The sequence below is a fragment of the Euwallacea similis genome, chromosome 34 (assembly GCF_039881205.1).
Source record: "Euwallacea similis isolate ESF13 chromosome 34, ESF131.1, whole genome shotgun sequence".
NCBI classification, from domain to species: Eukaryota; Metazoa; Arthropoda; class Insecta; order Coleoptera; family Curculionidae; genus Euwallacea; species Euwallacea similis.
This window is the reverse complement of record NC_089642.1, coordinates 355,893-375,101: the sequence shown is the minus strand read 5'-3', so window position 1 is coordinate 375,101 and position 19,209 is coordinate 355,893. Positions and strand designations below refer to the sequence as shown.

General features: G+C 36.8%; 1 protein-coding gene and 1 long non-coding RNA gene across 2 annotated transcripts in view; one reads left to right on the top strand and one right to left on the bottom strand.

The window, feature by feature from the left end:
• Positions 1-19,209, bottom strand: part of mib1 (mind bomb 1) — a 224,191-nt gene that overhangs the window by 203,649 nt on the left and 1,333 nt on the right. The window contains exons 3-8 of the mRNA XM_066404290.1: positions 18,478-18,678; positions 18,127-18,399; positions 17,827-18,070; positions 17,640-17,772; positions 17,401-17,589; positions 17,055-17,341 (exon numbers count right to left, since the gene is read on the bottom strand). Coding sequence (XP_066260387.1) covers positions 17,055-17,341; positions 17,401-17,589; positions 17,640-17,772; positions 17,827-18,070; positions 18,127-18,399; positions 18,478-18,678 — 1,327 coding nt within the window. The remainder of the gene's footprint in view (positions 1-17,054; positions 17,342-17,400; positions 17,590-17,639; positions 17,773-17,826; positions 18,071-18,126; positions 18,400-18,477; positions 18,679-19,209) is intronic.
• LOC136418289 (uncharacterized) lies at positions 14,018-18,581 on the top strand. The gene is made up of 3 exons (XR_010752905.1): positions 14,018-14,247; positions 17,829-18,422; positions 18,482-18,581. It is a non-coding gene; the product is annotated as an uncharacterized lncRNA (long non-coding RNA).

The following is a 19,209-nucleotide window of genomic DNA, read 5'->3' as shown; positions in this document are numbered from 1 at the left end:
AACAAGACATTGCCGCTTCCTTTTTCCTTCGACCGCTGTGTTGGAACATTTCCAAAAGTATTTTTTCTTATTTTCTTTACATTCTATGAATGATTATTTACGTATAGATGTAAATGTTTTTGTCACTAGGGCAAAAATACTAAATGGTAGATAGTCTCTTTCTCTGGAAATAAAGATATATGCAGGATGTTCCGAAAAGATTGTGCCTTTACGGAGATTAGAGGGGATATTGAGAATTTTTTTCATAGAAACCCTTAGTCAAAAATGAGCCATTTTGGCTTCAAAGTAATTTTTGTTCCCAAGATCTCGATATTCAACTTAACTGAGTAGAATAAGAATAAATAAAACAAACACTTTTTTGCCTCTCGATTCAAGTTTACCAATTGCAGTCCTAAACTCGATGTTGTTGAAAATTGATTTTAATCGGAATCGTCGCAAATTAAGTGCTTCACATTCGTTGCTTCGGCGACAAATTTTTGCACTTGAACTGTGAAAATGATTCAATTTACATTTGAAAAATATGCAGACATGTATTTGATTTTTGGCAAAGTGAGATGCAACGCTAGAGAAGCTGAGCGCCTTTATACTGAGCGTTTTCCAAATCGTCGATTATGAGAAACAGGCAGATTTAAACTACTTGGAAGAACTGAACATCCACGAACTACATGAACAATGGGCTTTGAGTAAGAGGTTTTGCATCAAAATAATGAACAACCTACCACCACCACGCTTGTAATAGCGAATCTAATGAATACTGCCCTCCAGTTTTTGAAGTATATACTATATAGGTACTTCAAAATGGGTACCGAATAAATCTCTTTCTTACTATTACAATTTTTGCTGACAGTTTACAGTTTGCGTTACAATATCAATAGGCGGGACTCTTGCTATTACCTGCGGCACTACAACCGAGATTCTTCTATACTCCATTATGACTCTTACTGTCGCAGGTGTGGGTTTTTGTTGCCCCTGGGTGGTGTACAGTTTAAAACATATAGGTAAATAAAAAAGTTGCTATTTAACAGTTGCTCAAGGGCGCCCATTTGAGGGGTGCAAAATCGAGTCAATTGTAAGTGCGTTTTCGTGCGTCATGGGTAAAAAGGAGTCCGAAAAAATTCGTTTTCATCGTAGTCATATATACAGTGAAACTCCCAAAAGTCGAACGTCTATAACCCGAATATTTCTATAACTCGACAGATTCGTAGGCCCTTGACCCTTCAAGGTACTTTCAATGTCATTTCTTATCTATAACTCGAATTTCCATAATTCGAATTTTAACGAATAACATCGAAAAGGGTTCGATAGGTTCGGTAGGAAAAGCGTTCGGCTTTCCGATGAATCTCTCTTCAGAAATATTAACGGCGTATGAATATGACCTATGTTCGGTAAGCTAATAATAGCCAATTTTCAGTATTTTCATTTTACTTTTACGATATGCAATGGCTCCTGCACGAAAACTAAATTGCCTTACAATTGAATAAAACCTTGAAATTCTTGAAAACCATGGATTGTGGATTGAAAAAGAAGTTAATTGCATAAAAACATGAAATTCCGGCGAGAACCTTATCAACCATTAAAAAAATAGAAACTCTATAGAGGAATTTGGTGAAAGTGTAAATCCTGCTAAATTCAAACCTAAGAAGTCACAAAAAACTGTGAATACAGCTATTTCCAAGTGGTTTGTGTCTGCCAAATAACAAAACTTGCCAGTTTTTAAGCTAATACTTAAAGAAAAAGCTTTTCAATTCGCAAAAAGCTTAAGTAATGAAGATTTCAAAGCAAGCAGTAGATGGCTTGACAAATTAAAAAAAAAAGTATGTAGCATACACAATTACTCATTTGCATTACATACATAGCTATGTAAGTATTTTCTAATGTTTTCTTTTTAATTTGAATTAAGATATGGGATACTTCGGAAGAAAGTCTATGGTGAGAGTGCAGCTGTAGACAAAGATAATGTTAAAACTTGGAAGTTAACCATTTTGCCGCAAGTTTTATCGCGTTACGCTGCAAAAAATATTTTCAACGTTGATGAAGTTGGACTTTTTTTCGAATGCTTACAGGAAAAAAACTCTGGCCGCGAAAAACGATAAATGCTATGGTGGGAAACTCAGTAAGGAAAGAGTAATTTGCTTACTAGCAGCGAACATGGACAGCAGTGAAAAATTAAAAATTGCGTTAATTGGAAAAAACGCAAAATCAAAATATTTCAAAGGAGTGAAATGGTTATCAGTGGATTATTGTAATAACAAAAAAGCCTGAATGACTGGAGAGATCTTAGAAAAATAGCTTCTGAAAGTAGACGGCAAGTTTATAAAAGGAAAAAGAAAAGTTCTATTTCTAATAGATAACTGTCCTGCTCACCCCGAATTCAAAACAAACTTAAAGCAATTTAACTGCAGTTTTTCCCACCAAACGTGACATCAAAAGTGCAACCTCTTGATCAGGGATTATATAAAGCTTTAAGAATCATTAAAAACGAGGAATTCTAATTAAATTGTTGGATTCGATTCAATCAGATACAACCTAGATCTGATTTACTTGATTGCGTAAAAGTTGCACAATGAGTGTGGACAAACGATGTTACGAAGAAAACTATCTAAACTATATATATTGCTTTGAAAAGGCAAGTTTTGGAGAATTTCCAAATGACGAAGACAATGAGGACGACTACAAGGACGACCTTCTATTGTCAGAATTGCGTCGCAAACTAATTGCTAATGCAGATTTTACGTGGGATATTTCTGAGAAAAATATTTAAAACCTATTTAAATACTGGATTAATATACGCAATGTAGATAATGTGTCGTTATAATTTTTTTTTAATATTGACAAAGATAGCATAACAAATGAATTTCCCACTGATAAAGACATTATTGATAGTGTTAATAAAGTTTCTTCTTCAACCGAAGAACAAGAATCTCTAGCTGAAGTAGACAATGACGTCAAGGAAGTTAGAATGACCAAGACGTCTCGTCGAAAAGTGCGAAGTGCAATTGAAATATATAATATAATAACTCTTGATATAAGGTTTAGCTTATATAAAGAGGTTGCAGTCATGCACATACATTCTTTGTATTCTTTTGTTTTCATATTAATTCTTGTTTTCATGTTCATGTTTTCATTTGAAAATTAAAATTTTATTTTATCTTTAACTCAAAGTTTCTATAACTCGAATGAATTTCGATAACCCTTGAAATTCGAGTTATGGAAGTTCCATTGTAGATTCTACCGGACGAGTTATCTAATGTTGAATTTCTTACACCTGAAATCTGTTTGTGGCCATTTTATACAGTGTACCTATCAAATGCAACAGTCTAAAGATGTGAAAAAATATCCGAAAATTCTCCATATATACTTCTTTGAATCTGTTAAACTGAAAAGTGATAGGATAAAATTTGAAAATGTGGCGAGTTTTTCCATGTTACTTTGTAAAGTCTGGTTTTGTCCCCAATTCAAAAGGTCATACCGAATCACCGAATTTTTCCTATAAGTGATGAATTTAAGAATTTTTCCTGAAAAATCAAATGGGAGCTTTAGTTCCAATTTTTAAAATATACAATTTTTTCTTAAATCCAGCCGAACAATAAACAACCTGTTGAGTAATAGTCAACATAAGTATGTGAAGAGCAAATCAACAGAAACCGTATTGTTCATTTTTATTTGTAACATATTACTCTCCCTACGGGAAAGAGAGATAACTCGTAAGTATATTTAAGAGCTATTTCTGACTTTTGACATATTAAACCTGAATTCTAATAAAAAAACTAGAAAACTTGTACATAAAGAGAAATTCTCTTAAATGGATAGTTATATTTGCTCGATAGGGACAACTGGGAAATCGTAACAACTGATATAGATCATAATAAATGTATGTATATTGAGAACGTTTGCAATCAACCATGGAGTTCTCCAAGGTAATATACCGGCTCCATTAGGTTTCTTAATTAGCATTTATGAAATTTCAAGTCTGACTCGCCTCAATACGCCATATACCACTACTATAACTAAGCTGATGACACTAGTTTCCTAATATCAAGGAAGGACCGCAATGAGCTTTGTCGGGCTGCTGATTTCTTATTGGTTATGACTAATGGGTTATTTACAAAAACGAGACAATTAATTTAAGTGTACTTTTAAATACAAAAATGTTCCACTTACTTTTATATTTCTTTTTAACTGAATTTAACCAATAAATTATCAAATTTTACTCATTCAAAAAGGTAAAAAAATGGATTTTATGGGATGGTGTAGCTATGGTATCTCACACCGCAGTGGCGCATCGTACGTACGAGATAATTAAACATAAATTTTCCTTTATGAAACCAATTCGTTTGGGTAAACGTTGCCGTTATTTAATTACAGAAATGGGAAGCCGAACGATAATATATTCAGAGAACGATTTTTGGTTCGTTAGTTATTAAAGGTAACGGCTCGTTGGTCGCTCCACGGGAGTAAATTGGCGGTAACACTTTGTTCCTTGTCGAAAATGAGGTCGTTTTGTTTCTATCTTGTTCACTGCTTTTTGTGAAATTTAACAAAACCGGAACTATTGAGAAATCTACACCGCAAATTCTGTTTTACAAGAAACTTAATTGCTTCGAAAGTAAAGTTAAAATACAATCTACGTCTTCTACGTAAGTATATTTCTTATTTGAGGGACGAAAACAAGTTTTTGCGTAAAATTGAGGCCAAATAACGTTTTATATGGGATTCTTTGAAACTCCAATAGGGCTGTAAAAATAAGAGTAAATAATACCCGCGAACTTTGGTAAACAAACGAACAGGCAGAAATAAAATGGAAATCGAGATCTGTGTATTTTAGAGATCTTTTTTACACCACCCCATTACGACCTTAAAAAAATATGGAATTTAGAGGTACAACATTAAGTTCTACTCTACACGTTAATTTCGAGGATCAAGCCACTGTACGCGAATTGAAGACAGTGAGTTGAAACGAGGCAAGAAATATTATATTGCGGAAATCCATTGTTTGTGCTCAAACCGTTAAAATTTGAAGCCATGAATTTATTATGGCCCGTCGAAACGTACTCGAATAAGTGGAATTTACCGTCCGATGGCTATTTCACGAACGGTTTTTACTTTTATTTATGGGCTGAAAAAGGCTTCCTTTTTAAATGTGCATATAAAAATATCCCCGGTAAAATATGCGTACATTTTAATGTTAAATTTTAAGTAAAAAATTTCTCGTCGAAATGTTAAAACCTTCCAAAAGGAATTATGTCGTATGTTTTCACAATTTCCAAAAGACCAACACCATTTAAAAGAGGAAAACAAAAGGGTGAAATAGGGAAAACCTTCAGACGTGGAGAAATAATTGCGTTCCCGTGTTTCGTTCAATGCTCAACCGTACATCAGAGATCTCGTTCTTTTCAAATTAGTAAATTTCCTCAAAAGTTAAATCTACGACAGACCTGCAAACATAAAAAAGTATTTGACTAATTAGCTAACAACAACTCGTGCAATAATAAATAAATAATTAACGTTGGTAATGTAGGAGAACATCTGTCATATGTCACTTCGATTGACCGCCATTGGGAACTCTTGCCACCAATGATGACGCTCCCAACAAACCGAAGAAAGCGAGTAAAACTTATAACCTCAAAAAGCATTTCATGCTATTATCTAGAAGAATGAGGGGCGTTGACAGTCGTTGTCAGGTTAGTTTAGGAGGGTAAACACTGTGAGCGATTTAATCCACTCGTGGAATATATTCGGTATGCGCCCAGTAACGACTGTGGACAAAAACGAACTCCTAAAAATGAGGCAATTTTTTTACCGGACGGGCGCCATGTATTAGTGTTCCTTTAACGTCATTTTGTCATGAGGGAGGCGTCATGGAGTAATCAACGCATATAAGACTTAACAAGGGTTTCTCACCCAAGCCGTTAGTAAAGTGTGAATGTTATTGTCAATTGGGTTTAACTGAGAATAGAGTGCAATTCCACCACTGCAAGAACCCCTATATGTCCGTGAGGCGCTATTCCTAAATACATTAAAAAAAAAAAAAGAAAAATTAAATTCTCCTCGAACGAATTGAACATATTCAAAAGTTAATATTCCCAGCCATTTTCACTCCCACGCGATGTCGGAATGTGGTTTATTATATTAAAAGTAAGGAACTGAGATCGGTAATAATTATGTCACTAAATACCCTTGGGAGTAATTCAAGAAACCGGGGGCGGTCTCACTGCACCCGTGCAGATTCTGAAATAAGACAGAAGATCCGTCCGTTAGTGTTAAATTAATTTTTAATTAAGATTTATTCGAGGACCCATTATTAAGACGGGACTGACAAGAATAAGAAATATGTCCGTAAGGAGAGAAACGCGCCAAATTGCTTTTCAACTTTATGCCGCTCTGAACTATGTTTCGGGTGAAATGTCTTCTAGTCCGGGTTATTGGAAAAGTTCCTGCCGGACTGGCTGCACTCTCGATCGGTCTTTAATTGAAACTTTGCTTTTTCACATTCATCGCAGTACTTTTGTTACCGACCAAAATTGGGGTAACGTGTGAGCAAATTTCGGCCCTTTGAAGTCGGGGCCGGATTTCAACCCTTCCGATGGATAAACTCCCATAAATAAGGATGAATATAAAGCGGGTGCAACTTTTGTGTTTCGTCCCGGTTTTTCCTATATCGCTCCGAAGCAGCTAAAATCGAAACGTTCGTTTCGAGCAGCAGCGTATATAGACAAAACCGTTAAAACACCCGGAAATGTAATCCCGTAATATATGTGTACAGAGATAAACTCAAGTCGAAAATATATGTGCTACTTTTTCCACTAAGTCGGGGGTTCTTAAATCAGTAAACCGATTTATGGCTTCGAAGTCAACGAGCATTATTTAAACTCGGCTATAATTTAGAACTAGGAAAAATGAACAGCGTATTTATAACCCCCAAACCAAAAGAAAAGAGTTTTGCTTGGGTAATCAAACTCTAATGTTTCTGCTTAGTTCCTTAGACCATTTCATTACTTTCTAATACCCCTATACGTAGGTAATTCCCATAGTGTAATTCTCCGACTATCCGAATACCCACCGTAATTTCGACACTGAAATTGCCAGCGTAAAGAGAAGCAAATGGATTTTCAGGAACAGGGTATCCAGAAAGGTTGAAAATTAGATGCAGCCGGGATACAATGCACCTACAATTAGATGCTCCGAAATGAACATTTTGCAACAGATGCTCGTTGAAATATTATAATGTGAATCGATAGTGTAGAGGGTTGTTTTCGAGGTAAATGGAGGATGTTCTTCGCACTGTTTTAAAGGAAAAGTATCACCCATTTATTTGCCCGAACAATATTTATTCCTGCCGAGATGCCATCTAACCACTAAACACCCCGACCAGCCGTAAAACCAGCAAACCATAAAATTGTCAAGGGAAATCGCCATTTCTTTAGTATGGAATACCAGTTTTCGTAGTAATATTGTTTTTCGAAACTTTGCTCTCCGGTGCCCTTAAATATTAATGCGGTCGCCCGGTTTACGGCCGCCGCGGACTCCCTAAAAGACTCTAAATTAACTCGAATCCGCTCTTGAATTTGTTTAAAGGTTAATGAATATTTGCTGGAACCATGTCACCTACAAGTTTCAATTAACATAACGGAGAACGTTGGATGGATTTAGTGCCCTTAAGGACGAAACTTTCAGCTTTATTATTCAATCACGTTGCCAACATTTAACTGAAACACGCCAAAATATGCAATTTCAATGTTACACCAAAGCAAATAAACTAAAATAACTAGGTAACAATACAAATAGGGTTTGAAACTAGGTAACAATACAAATAGGGTTTGTAGTGTATATTTGTTATAAAGGTGAGAAAGTTACTTCACCCTTTTGTCAAAAAACAAAGAACATTTTTTAGCGTCGTCATAACCTTCCACCATTTTATCAAGGTCAGGAGAACATATTCAGTTAACAACCCTCTTCGGATTTATTCAATTCAGTTAATACGTTCTTGCTAATTATAAAATTTTTCGTTGATTATTTCTCGGTTTTCATAGAAACTAAATTCCTCTTAAACAGACCTGTAATTTTGCTCAAAGAAAGTAATAAACGATTATGGCTTATAGTGATTGCAATTCAAATACGACTTAAAAACATGGATCAATGCTATCATAAAAAAAAACTCAAAAGTTTCAGTTGGTTTCTTTAAAAAATCTTGTTCTGGGTGTTCCATAGGTTTTCCTCTTTGGGTCTCACGATGTTTCTCTTACTTTCTCCATTTTTGGGTCACCTATTCGCTAGCCCTTCCTTACGTTCAGTAGAATCTTGCTTCGTTTCTCTCATTCTCTATTTTTGTCCTCCTATTCTCCCCTCTTCTTATCGTTGGTTTTATAAATTTCTTTCTCTGTTGCGATATCTCGACCTTCGTCTGGGATATCTCTTCGTTCAAAATCGTACTCTCTTTCTACCTTGTCTCTTTTTATTTCACTAATTTCTTTTTTATAAATCAATTTTTCAATCTCTCCCTGAATATATCCCCTCTTTTTTTTTGTTTTCATATTAGTAATTGTCCTTTTCTGGGTCATTTGCCTTCTCTTTCAGTTTTCAAAATTTGCACCAAGTTTTATTTGAAACAGAGTGATACGCTAATGATTTTTGTTAATAATCTTAGTGCCCTTTATTAATAGAAAAGATTTCGTTATTTTTCATTGAAAGATGGGGACGTACGAGAGGGAGTAGGAGTTTCGCTTGCCGCTTTCTTAGCAAACAGTGGCGCGAGTTCAAAATTATTAGCTGTACAAATACATAACAGATTTGTGGAGGATTTTAAAATATGAAGATTTGCCTTCTGACCAACCCGTTACTAACAGAAAATATTTCACTCTTTGTCATTATAGAAAGGGGTGTATAAGTACGAGTCTCATCAGTTTCATCCTAGTTCCTTAAAAAAACAGTGGCGTTCGAGGTTTGGGAAACTTTAAAATGTAACACTTGAAAAGGGCAAGTAGTTTTTAGGAAATAAGGCGCCTACACGTCTTTTATGCAGAGAAAAAATACATAATAGTTGTTTCTCATTGAAGGACATGAGAGGAAGTTTCACTCTTTTTTCTTAACAGCCAGCTATCTTTGATATGTGATTGGTTCAGATCTACAATATATGACAAGCTATTGGTTTTAAGAAATAAGCAGGAGCAGCAAGTGTTTTTTGTTAACAGATAACATATACATATTTTTTCATTGGAATATCGGGATGTACCAGTTAAAGTCGTCGCACCGGTACATATAGAAAAAAAATTAACGAAAAGTTGATGGTTAAGAAATTCAGTTAATTTGTTTAAATAGTCCTGATGCCTAAGTTATTTCTAAACTGTTCTTTCCAAGACTCGAAAATTCATATAATACCCGAACTGCTAAAATCAATTCTCTTGAGTTAAATACTATATTGATCCTAATGTATTATCTTTCAGTTCCAAGTGCAAGACGATAATATTCATCGCGAGAGCATTCATGCACCCAAAGTCTTGTATTCGGGCTGCGTCTAATTTCGAGCCTCTCTCCGGATTTCCGGAGAAAACCGGGTTGCCTCTGTTTAATTTCTGGAATTTGTGTTTTGAAATTAAAGCCCCCGGATAGTTCAAAATTATGATCAGCCGCATCGCGAATATGCGGCCCGAATTGGATTATAGGGAGGTTCAGTTCTTGTTCTGCTATGGCGGATTATCTTGAGACTGCGTTAAATTTATGTCCCTGATGGTAATATTCCTGTTTACTACTAATAATTTTTCTCCATTTGCATGTAAATGCGCCAGTTCACAGTCTCGTCAAGAAATTATGTTACCTGATGCAAATTTCGCACACGTCAAAATAATCGTAACTTCTCGGATCTAAACGGGTTTATATTGCTGCATTCTGTTTTCGCGTTTTAGCTTACTTGTTCGGCGAATTCCCCAAAGTATTTTCCGCTCTGGATTTTTGCTCTATCCTTGTTTTAAGCAAATCGCGTTATCATACGTTTCGATGTCCCTAGGCAAGGCTACAGCCCGTATTAACCGAGACCGTTGTTTAGATTTTGTTTTGTTGATTTATACGCCACTTTTGTACGTGATTTATTTTATTTTGCGAATGCGAAGCCTGGGATATATTGGCTCAGTTGCGAGGTTTTAGTACGTATGGTTTCGTGCCAAACGATCACGAAATACCTGCATAAATAAAATTAAAGCGAGAGGGGAGTTTGTTCTTGTTTTGAAAAATTTCGTTGCAAACATGAGTGGTTTCAGCTTATAACTCATTTTTTTAGTACGCTCCACTCTCAAACAGGTAAGAGCAAAGTAAACTCGGCAATAAATTTCTCTTTTCCATAATAGATGTAGTGAAGTTGCTAAGGAAATTCAATAATGCTAAGAGCGAGCGTATGCAACCAGTATCTAAAGAGATTAAATAACGAAATTGAGCTGTCTCCGTTCTCAATCTAACAAATGCATTGAGAAAAGATGTCGGATAATCCGGGGATAAATTCTGCAAGATTTAAATTCGGCTTTTTTTCCTGTCACTGGGACTTATCTCGACCCGATTTATTTCAGCCGACGTCGTTGCATATTTTAAGCTAGTTTTAATATTTTAGACAATTAAAAGAATTATCAGAGATTTCGCCAAGGTCACTGCGCGAACAATTCTTATAACTGGCGACATGATCAGGTATCTAAGAGCCGTGGGAGGACATCAACTCCTACACACACATGAGAGGTGTCCAAGGAAGGAAGGTCAGATTGACAAAAAAAACATCGTGCTGTTGCCGATTCGTAACATTTAGGACTATTTCTTGACTGTTCTATAATACATAAAGAAATTTGGGCCTTTTACGAAAACCGATTTACTTATCGAACATGTCTGTCTTTAAGTTTCATAACTTTTTTAAAGAAAATAGGTATCCGGGCCGTGACAATAAAGAAAATATGGAGGGTAAAGTGGCGTCTTAAGTAAAACGAAGCACACTTTGAATATCTACACCTAGTTACCCTCGAAGTTTTAGAGGAGTTTTGAACAAATTTGCGACTCCGAGCACTGCTCGAACAAAACTACAAACTAAGATAATATTTCTTAATAATGTCGTCGTAATGCGGTGCAAAATGGCGCGAACGTTACGAGGCCCTACTTAACTTTTAGTTGTCCTGTCAGAGCCAGATCTCGCCTACAACTACCAGAAAGTAATATAATTCATCCCCGCGAATTTTACACGTGAGAGGTCTTAACTGCATCAACTCGTCGAAAGTTAGTTTAGACAATCGTAAGTTTTACTGCGAATTATGTATACTCGGGCGTTGTTTGCGCCAAAGGACTTTATCTCACAAATTACCTTGAGGATATGCCAATTAGGTCACAAGCGGTATCTTTCCACCTTGGAGCAGACAATAACCGTAACAGTCCTGGGAATTGGGGAAGTTTGGGTATAGGACCATCGCGCTTGTTGCTTTTGGGTGGATCTAAATTTCCCTGATAATTTTGTACAAGTTGAATATATGGGGTATTCTCCTAATAACTTTAATCTGGCCCTAAATGTGCGTGTGTCTCTCGTAAATTTAAGCAGCCGTGCTGATTATAAATCACGACACAATGATGCAATAAGGAATTTTGGATAAAACAGGCTCTTAAACGATCCCATTTCGGAGCTTTAATCCTTGAAAATTAACCGATGCACGAACACTAATAACTTTAATCCCTTTTGAAGCCAGACTTAAGAATCCCCTGCGACGTATGCGGTTTCTCCGTATGGAAACTTGAGGGACAAGTACTAAATCTCCGATTCATGGACGTTAAATTGCATAGTCAATGGTCCTAGCAAGGGGTAGTTTAGAAGCTATTATGTGCGGGAATATGCAGAAATGGGTGTGGGCAATTTTGAATTTAATTATGCTAGAGTCGAATCCATGAGTAAGAAGTTTTTTTATGTAACTGTTGGGTCGAAAATTAAATATTCACGCGGCATTCCAATGTGTGCGTGACACTTCAATCGCGAACGTGTTCTACAAGGAGGAAATATAACGCAATTTCGTGTCGTTCCCGCGGCCATATTAAATTACCTGAGAGTGTCTTCTCAAAGGCGCCACTTAAAGTGATGCGACCCGAAAAAACCGCTTGCGAAAATATTTTCATTTCAATATCAGGTAGGCTTTGAGTCTTGTTGCCGAAATACCGCTATTTTCGGGTTTTCCTTTAAAGATTGCCTTTGAGTAATTGCCGCCATTTTTTTTTTAAGCTCGACGTAAAATCTAAACGAGTCACGTGTACGTTACGATTGCCGACAAATTGCTGACGTTGCCGGTTTTATGTGCCATAAAAAAAAGGTTTACGAGGGCTTCATTGTTCGGGAATTTTTAATTGGATCACTTTCACAAAAGCTTTTAGCAAATTGCCGCGTAAATAAGGAACACAAAGACATTTCCATAATTGCCACCTTCTTAGGTTTTGACAAAAAAAATACGTTGTTTAGGTTTTTTTTTTTAATTAAATTAGCTAGTGTCATAATTTAACAACTGAATTAAATAACTTCCAATAATGAGTAAAAGCACTTTCATTAAGCGAGACACAAGTCGTGTGAAAAGCGACTGCAAGAAGCGGAGAAAAATGGAAGTTCTTCCGGTCGTTTGAATGACGCTTTATGCAATTCCACTTAGGAGACTAGAGTAACTGCTAAACATTAGTGTCAATAGCAGCTTCGAAAGATGTTTTGAAATAAAGAAAATAAATTAAAAGAAGATTTGAAAACTCGCAAAAGGGATGGTTGAAATAACAGCTATTTATTGAGATCAGGAGTTGAAAAGGTAAGTTTTTCGACCCAATGATGCTGAAAATGTGACACTTAATAATATATTAAATTAGCAGATATATCAGACTGCCGAAGGAAAGGAATTTTCTAATAAAAAAAACTGATAAAGAAAGTTAATTTTAAAATAAAGGGGTGTGGGATTTGACAAGGCAAAAAGTACTTTGGGTGTTTTGTAGATGAGGCAACGAGTGCTGACAAGGCATAGCTCCGTGCTGTCATAAGCAGCAATATAAGATTTTTGAAAAATCGAAAATTAGGAGTTAAAGAGACCCACGATACACAAAAACGAAAGAAGAGCATCAGTCACTCTTGGACGACAACTCCAGCAGCACCTACTCTTTTAGCACAGAATACGACTTTCCTAACCGCCTTCGTTACGTTGTAAATATTTCAATTTAACGGAAAATTGTTGAGTGTTAAGTTTTGTACTGAAGTAAATGTTAAAAAAGCAAAGTTGTAGTGTATTTTAAAAAAGTCGCGCCTACGTAAAAAACAACTATACAAATTAGAATTGGATAATCTTCATTTTCTATACGGTGATGCAAAATTCTCTACGAGCAAACCCATGCCAAACCAAACAGTAGTGTCAGTAGTGACTAAGGAACCGAATTTTCTAATACATCCTTGCCAATATAAACCCGATGAAGGAAAAAGTTTCAAAACCAAACTCCCGAAAAGAAGAATTTCCAATAACTCTCGACAATTCCCTAAACATCTATACTCTGCTCTGCCATTATTTACCATTCTCTATATAAGCTTTTTGCCATGCAGTACACAGAATAATCGATTTGTTCATTCCAAACTCGTTGTGCGGTCTAAAAACTCCCTTTTCCATGCATAAAAGACTTTTATTCATCTTTACGAGCTCGCTTCTAGGGCATACATCGACCCAACTTGGCAGTTTTATGGAAAATTTTTCTTTCATCGAGGAAAATAAATCGAACTCCGGAATGTGTCGCATCTGTATGAAAGGGAAATATGCCACATACCCTCTGAAAAAAAAAATTTCAATGTGTGCTACACATTGAAGTTTTGTCTAGAATTTATAAAAATCACCTTAAGTAACATTATTTAGAGAGGGAAGGACCTAAAACCCTGGGAATTGTACTGCGGCAAAAATGTTCTGTATTCCGTAAGTTTAGACGTAATAACGACGGCCAAACACCGCAAGCGGCCGCGTTCTGATGAATTATTAAAACTCCTAAGGTATCCGAAACAAAGATCCTTCGAAGGTATTAAAACTCGAAACAACTAAACTTTATTACCTAAACTTTCTAGGAAACCAAAGTCCCATATCTGGGGGGATTTAGCAGACAGAGTTGGCATCCCAAGCTGCAGCAGAAATGTAGGTCTGCTGGCCTTTGCCAAATCGACTGCCATTAGAAAAATTGCTTGAAAATGTGGAATTTACTTTTATCTGCTCCTGCCAAGATTGGAAAACGAACCTCTAGGTAGGTAGTTTCTTTAAAAGTTTTAAAGTCCCATATTAGAACTAATTTGGGGGTAAATCTACAAGAACTCGGAAACAATGGGAGCTTTAAAACCAAAGAAAGTAATCAGGTGCCAAATTAACTCCGAGAACATATTAATTAAATAGCGAATTACGTGACGAAACTGTTTTGCGAAGGGTTAAGCCTATATGGGGGTGCAAATATTTAAGTACCAGGCCAGGTGCGAACGAGAACGTATAATTTATGAATGTACGGCCGGGGGGCATGTAACTTTGTACCCTTAATTCCCGCCAGTAACAAACCCCCGGATTTGCTGTCTCGAATAGGCATTAAAAACAATTTTCAAAGGATCAAACGCTACAACCATTATCCCGACTGTTTCGAAGGAAAAATCGTGCCGATTCAACTTTTATAGGTTATTTCAGATGTTTTTCCATTCTGAAGTCCGAAATTGATTCCGGACCGGCGGCCCCCGGTTCCCCATTATGGAGTTTTATAAAAGTTTTTCAGAGATTACCGTGATTTGTCGAGACCATCTGTCTCAGAGATAATTTTGCTTATATGTACTATGCGAAAACCAAATAAACTAGTTTCGACAACAAATAACATCAAATGAGATTCTTGATTTATTCCTGGCACAGTTTCAAAGGCCCGGCGAACTCGTTTTTCGGGGATAATGACGAATTGATCGGGTCCACTTGCAATGAGCCTCGTTTTCGTTCGTTCACTTTTGGAATAATTACATTACGAGGGAACGTACAATGTGCACATGTTCGGTCATCTGTCAGAGTTTAATTAGAACTACAGGGAACATCCGCATAAATATTATCCCGCTCTAACTAGAAACAGTTGATACCATGTAGATGCAATGGAATCAGGGCTAGAACTGGGTCCCGGTAATTGTCTATTTGTTTAATTTAGGAAATTGAGGGGCCAATAAATTTTGGCAATGTCTCATTTTTAAAATGGTAATGGACGCATTAAAACGTTTTCTGGTCAAAGAGGAAAAAGGATGAAGATAAAACTGTTTCATTTACTTATATTTTTTAGAAATTAGAACGTGGTATATTTTTACAAATCTAAAGTTCCTTATTTTTTGAAAGATTTAAAAAAAACTCGTGAAGGTATCTCATATATTTATTGTCGATGTGTCGACCTATATTAGGTCATTCTCAAGACACGCAAATCAACAGCACAAGTTATTACATTGGCAGTGGAACAAAACAATACAGATAATTGTGATACCGTGCCAACCCTATTACCATCTCTATTTGCATTCTCTTCTGCCATAGCCATTGGAATTACTTACGCCTTGTGCTATTGATTTTAGTGTCCTGAAGATGACCTCATAAACTTCGAAACGTCAACAATAAATGTATAATATAAGGTTATATAACTTACCACCAAGAGTTATTTTTTTGGACTAATTTGACGAATATTCAGTATTGTGTTTTAACTTACATTTGTTTCTAACTTTTTGATGTAGGAACGGTAGCAAATTACCTAAAACCCTGTATTGCCTTTTCTAAGGTCCAAGATCCTAATACACCAATCACAAATTAGAGGCACACTTGATATCACAATATAACCAGAGACATCAGTACAATGGGAGAAATCTTGACAATGGTGGATGCACTATTCCACAGAGCTGTTTACCCCTGCTGCTGCTTAAGTTTCGTTTACACGGGTAGTGTACCACAATCGTGAATCTCTTTCGTAGGGCACGGAAGTATCAAATTATCATTCATGAAATAAAAAAATAATTCACGAATCGCAAACCGTTTACACGAGTCGTAAATTTGGCCAGTCGGAAACATGAGTTATGTGACCATGTGTTTCGTCTTGGGAGCATCTGTGTTACCCCATGGTCATCTGGTTTTCATTCCGTTTTTTATCTCATCACATATATTATTCAGGCACTTAGATTTATTCAGTAGAAGCAGTACTTTTTGCACGTCTATTTATTTTTTTTAGGTCTTGAGCGTATGAGCTCCGTAAATTTTTTAATTTATTATTCACATGAGTGGCTATGAAATTTGGCAAATTTAATGCTTCTGTGATTCTACTGGCTACTGCAATATAAGCTTCCTTTTTTATATCCCTTATTCGTAGAGTTCCATAACGAAGGTTCATTTCTATAATACCTCAAAAATTTTAAAGTTTTGGAGTCACTCATTCGTAACCCACTCATGTTGACTACCGCTGCACGACTGAGTCAAGCAAAAAATATCTAACACGTTTAATATCCGAAATCACGATCGTGGCGTCATTTGTATCTATTCGTTTCATTTCTTCCTTCACGAATGTACTGTTCACATGAGGCGTGTCCAAGGAAACCGTGGTTTACGATAGTAGTTCACTATTCGTGTAAACGCGGCTTTAGAATAGTTATTTATGAAAATATTAGTAATATAAACAACGCAGCTAACAGCAAAGTTGCAAAAAGAACTGCTGTTAAATTAATTCGTTCAAGAAATAAAAATTATGGATATTCCCTTCCTATTTTTAACATCACTTCACTTGCAATCAGTCTTTGGGCGGCGTTGGGTGCTCAACAACATGTGTGCAAGTGAAGCAATAATTCTGTAGCTAAGAAAATTCCTCAATAGAGCTACATGTTTTTACCTATCTCGTTACTATGTGTACCGAAAACAAAAAGCAAAATCCTGAATCATCTTACCTAAAGTCACTCAACGCAACCTATTTCCGCAGCGTTGTCAAACATTCATTTTCTCTCATTTCAAATAGTGGAAACATACTTTCTCTACATTTCTCTTTCGTTTGAAATGGCACCAAAATCGACTTACCTGTAAACTGGGATGACAGCCCAAATCCAGCAACATCTTGACCACCCCTATATGCCCTTTGTTCACCCCGATATGTAACGCTGTTTGACGTCGTTTGTTGCGCGCATTCAAATCAGCGCCGGCGTGCGCGAGTAGCTGCACAACCGCGGGTTCGTCACCAAAAGCTGCATGGTGAACCGCCCGGTCGCCATCTTTGTCTTCAATCTCCACATCGGAGTGGAACCTTAGCAATACGGTGATTACCTCGAGATGGCCGTTTTGGGAGGCTGCCTGTAGGGCTGTATGACCTTAAGGAATATTTAACATTAAAGTTTTTCATCTAATATATAAAAGTGGAAAAAGTTACCAGCAAAAACGCCATTAACGTCTGGCCCTATTCCTGCACCGGCAGTATTGCTTTGTTTTAGCACTTCCTCACATTTCTGAGCGTCGCCGTTTGCGGCCGATTTCACCAATTCCTCATTGACATCACCCGAGACGTGAGTCTCAAATAACTTTTTCAAAAGGGCGCTTAATCGCTCACCAGACGTAGTACCTGAAACTTTTAAATAAAAAACAAGAAAAAAAAAGAATTTTTATAGATACCTTGCATGGTTCCATCTTTGCTGGCCAATTTGGTAACAGCCAACGGATTATAGGTCCAAGTAGTATTGCAAACCTCCACTTTTAGATCATTGTCGTTGTATATTTGCTGCACGTGGCCGACTTTACCAAGTGTCTAAAAAAAGCATCGAATTACTTTTACATTAAATGTACTTTAATAACATCTTACAGCAGCCATGCCATCGGCCCAATCGCCATGTCCCCTTTGCAACATTTTGACTCTTTCAGCATCTGCGCAAATCTGCACCACGTCCCCTACAGCGAACTGTTGCTGAGGCGTTTCGTTGAAACCGGCAGAATTCGGTGGAGTGGCCACCTTCGTCAGGACTGCAGGATTAAAGGTCCAGCGATTGCCGCTGTTGTAAGCTACCACTATGTCGTGATCTTCGTCGATGCCTACCACTGTGCCAATGCTAAAAAAAGCGACATTATGCATAATAAACTAGTTAAAATTGAATTTAAATTCTACCTAGTAAGACACTCATACATCCCATCAGTCCATCCGCCATGCCCATGCTGAAGCGATTGCACGATTTCAAGCTCTAAATCGACGTTCACTTGATCGCCAATTTTCAACCCTGCAGGCCTGGGACTGGCCCCTTGTTCTCCCAGACAAGGCAAATGGTCCCTATAGACGTTTTGGCCCTTAGCGTCATTTACCACCTTCAAATCTGCCATGCCCTCAAAGCCGACACGATACAGATTCTTGGAACCATTGTCCCAAACTATATAGGCGGCAGATCTGTGTTAAAAACACGTTTAAAAGTGGGCAATACAGACTATTAACATTAACAGAGATAATGAAATTACACAAATTTACCTAGGACTAGCCGCTGACCAGTCTTGAATTTCCTGTACTTTTCCTCTCCTGCCATTACCGCCATCTTGATCTTCCCACTGCCAATCTACGCCACGGACCACTCGAGCACCGGGAAATATTCCCCTGATTGCGATTTTTTTCGTCTTTCTTCGGGGCTCCAAATAGAAACGCTCCCCTCCAGGAGTAGTAATTCGGTAAAATCTAACGAAAAAATAAATGTAGAAACTTTTAGATCGGCATATGCGGGGCAATTGGATCATGTGGAACCTTTGAGCAACGTTCGATTTTTCTTAAGTGAAATAGTTTTATAAACAACTGTGCAGCCACAATTTCGAACCACGTGATCAGGCAAAGGTCGGTGACGTTTTTACTTTTTTTGACGAATTTACTTTTGAAAAATAATAAGCGAAAAAACTAGTTTAGAACACTGAAACAAACCTCATTAGATGCAGAATATATAAATTGGAACGTTGAAGTAATATGTAAGATATGAAAAATATTATTATTAGAAAATCGATAATTGCAAATTGAAATAACTAGTGAAAATTCAACACTAACGGACATTAAACGGCAAAATGGAGACGCGCCGATGACGCCGATCACCTGCTTACTTGAATACCGCTGATTGGTCACTTTGGTAAGGTTAGAATTATTAGACTTCCAGAATCTGATTGGCGGATCAAATAAAAGAAAATTCCTGGAATTCAAGGAAAGTTTCCTTTCTTTTTTAAT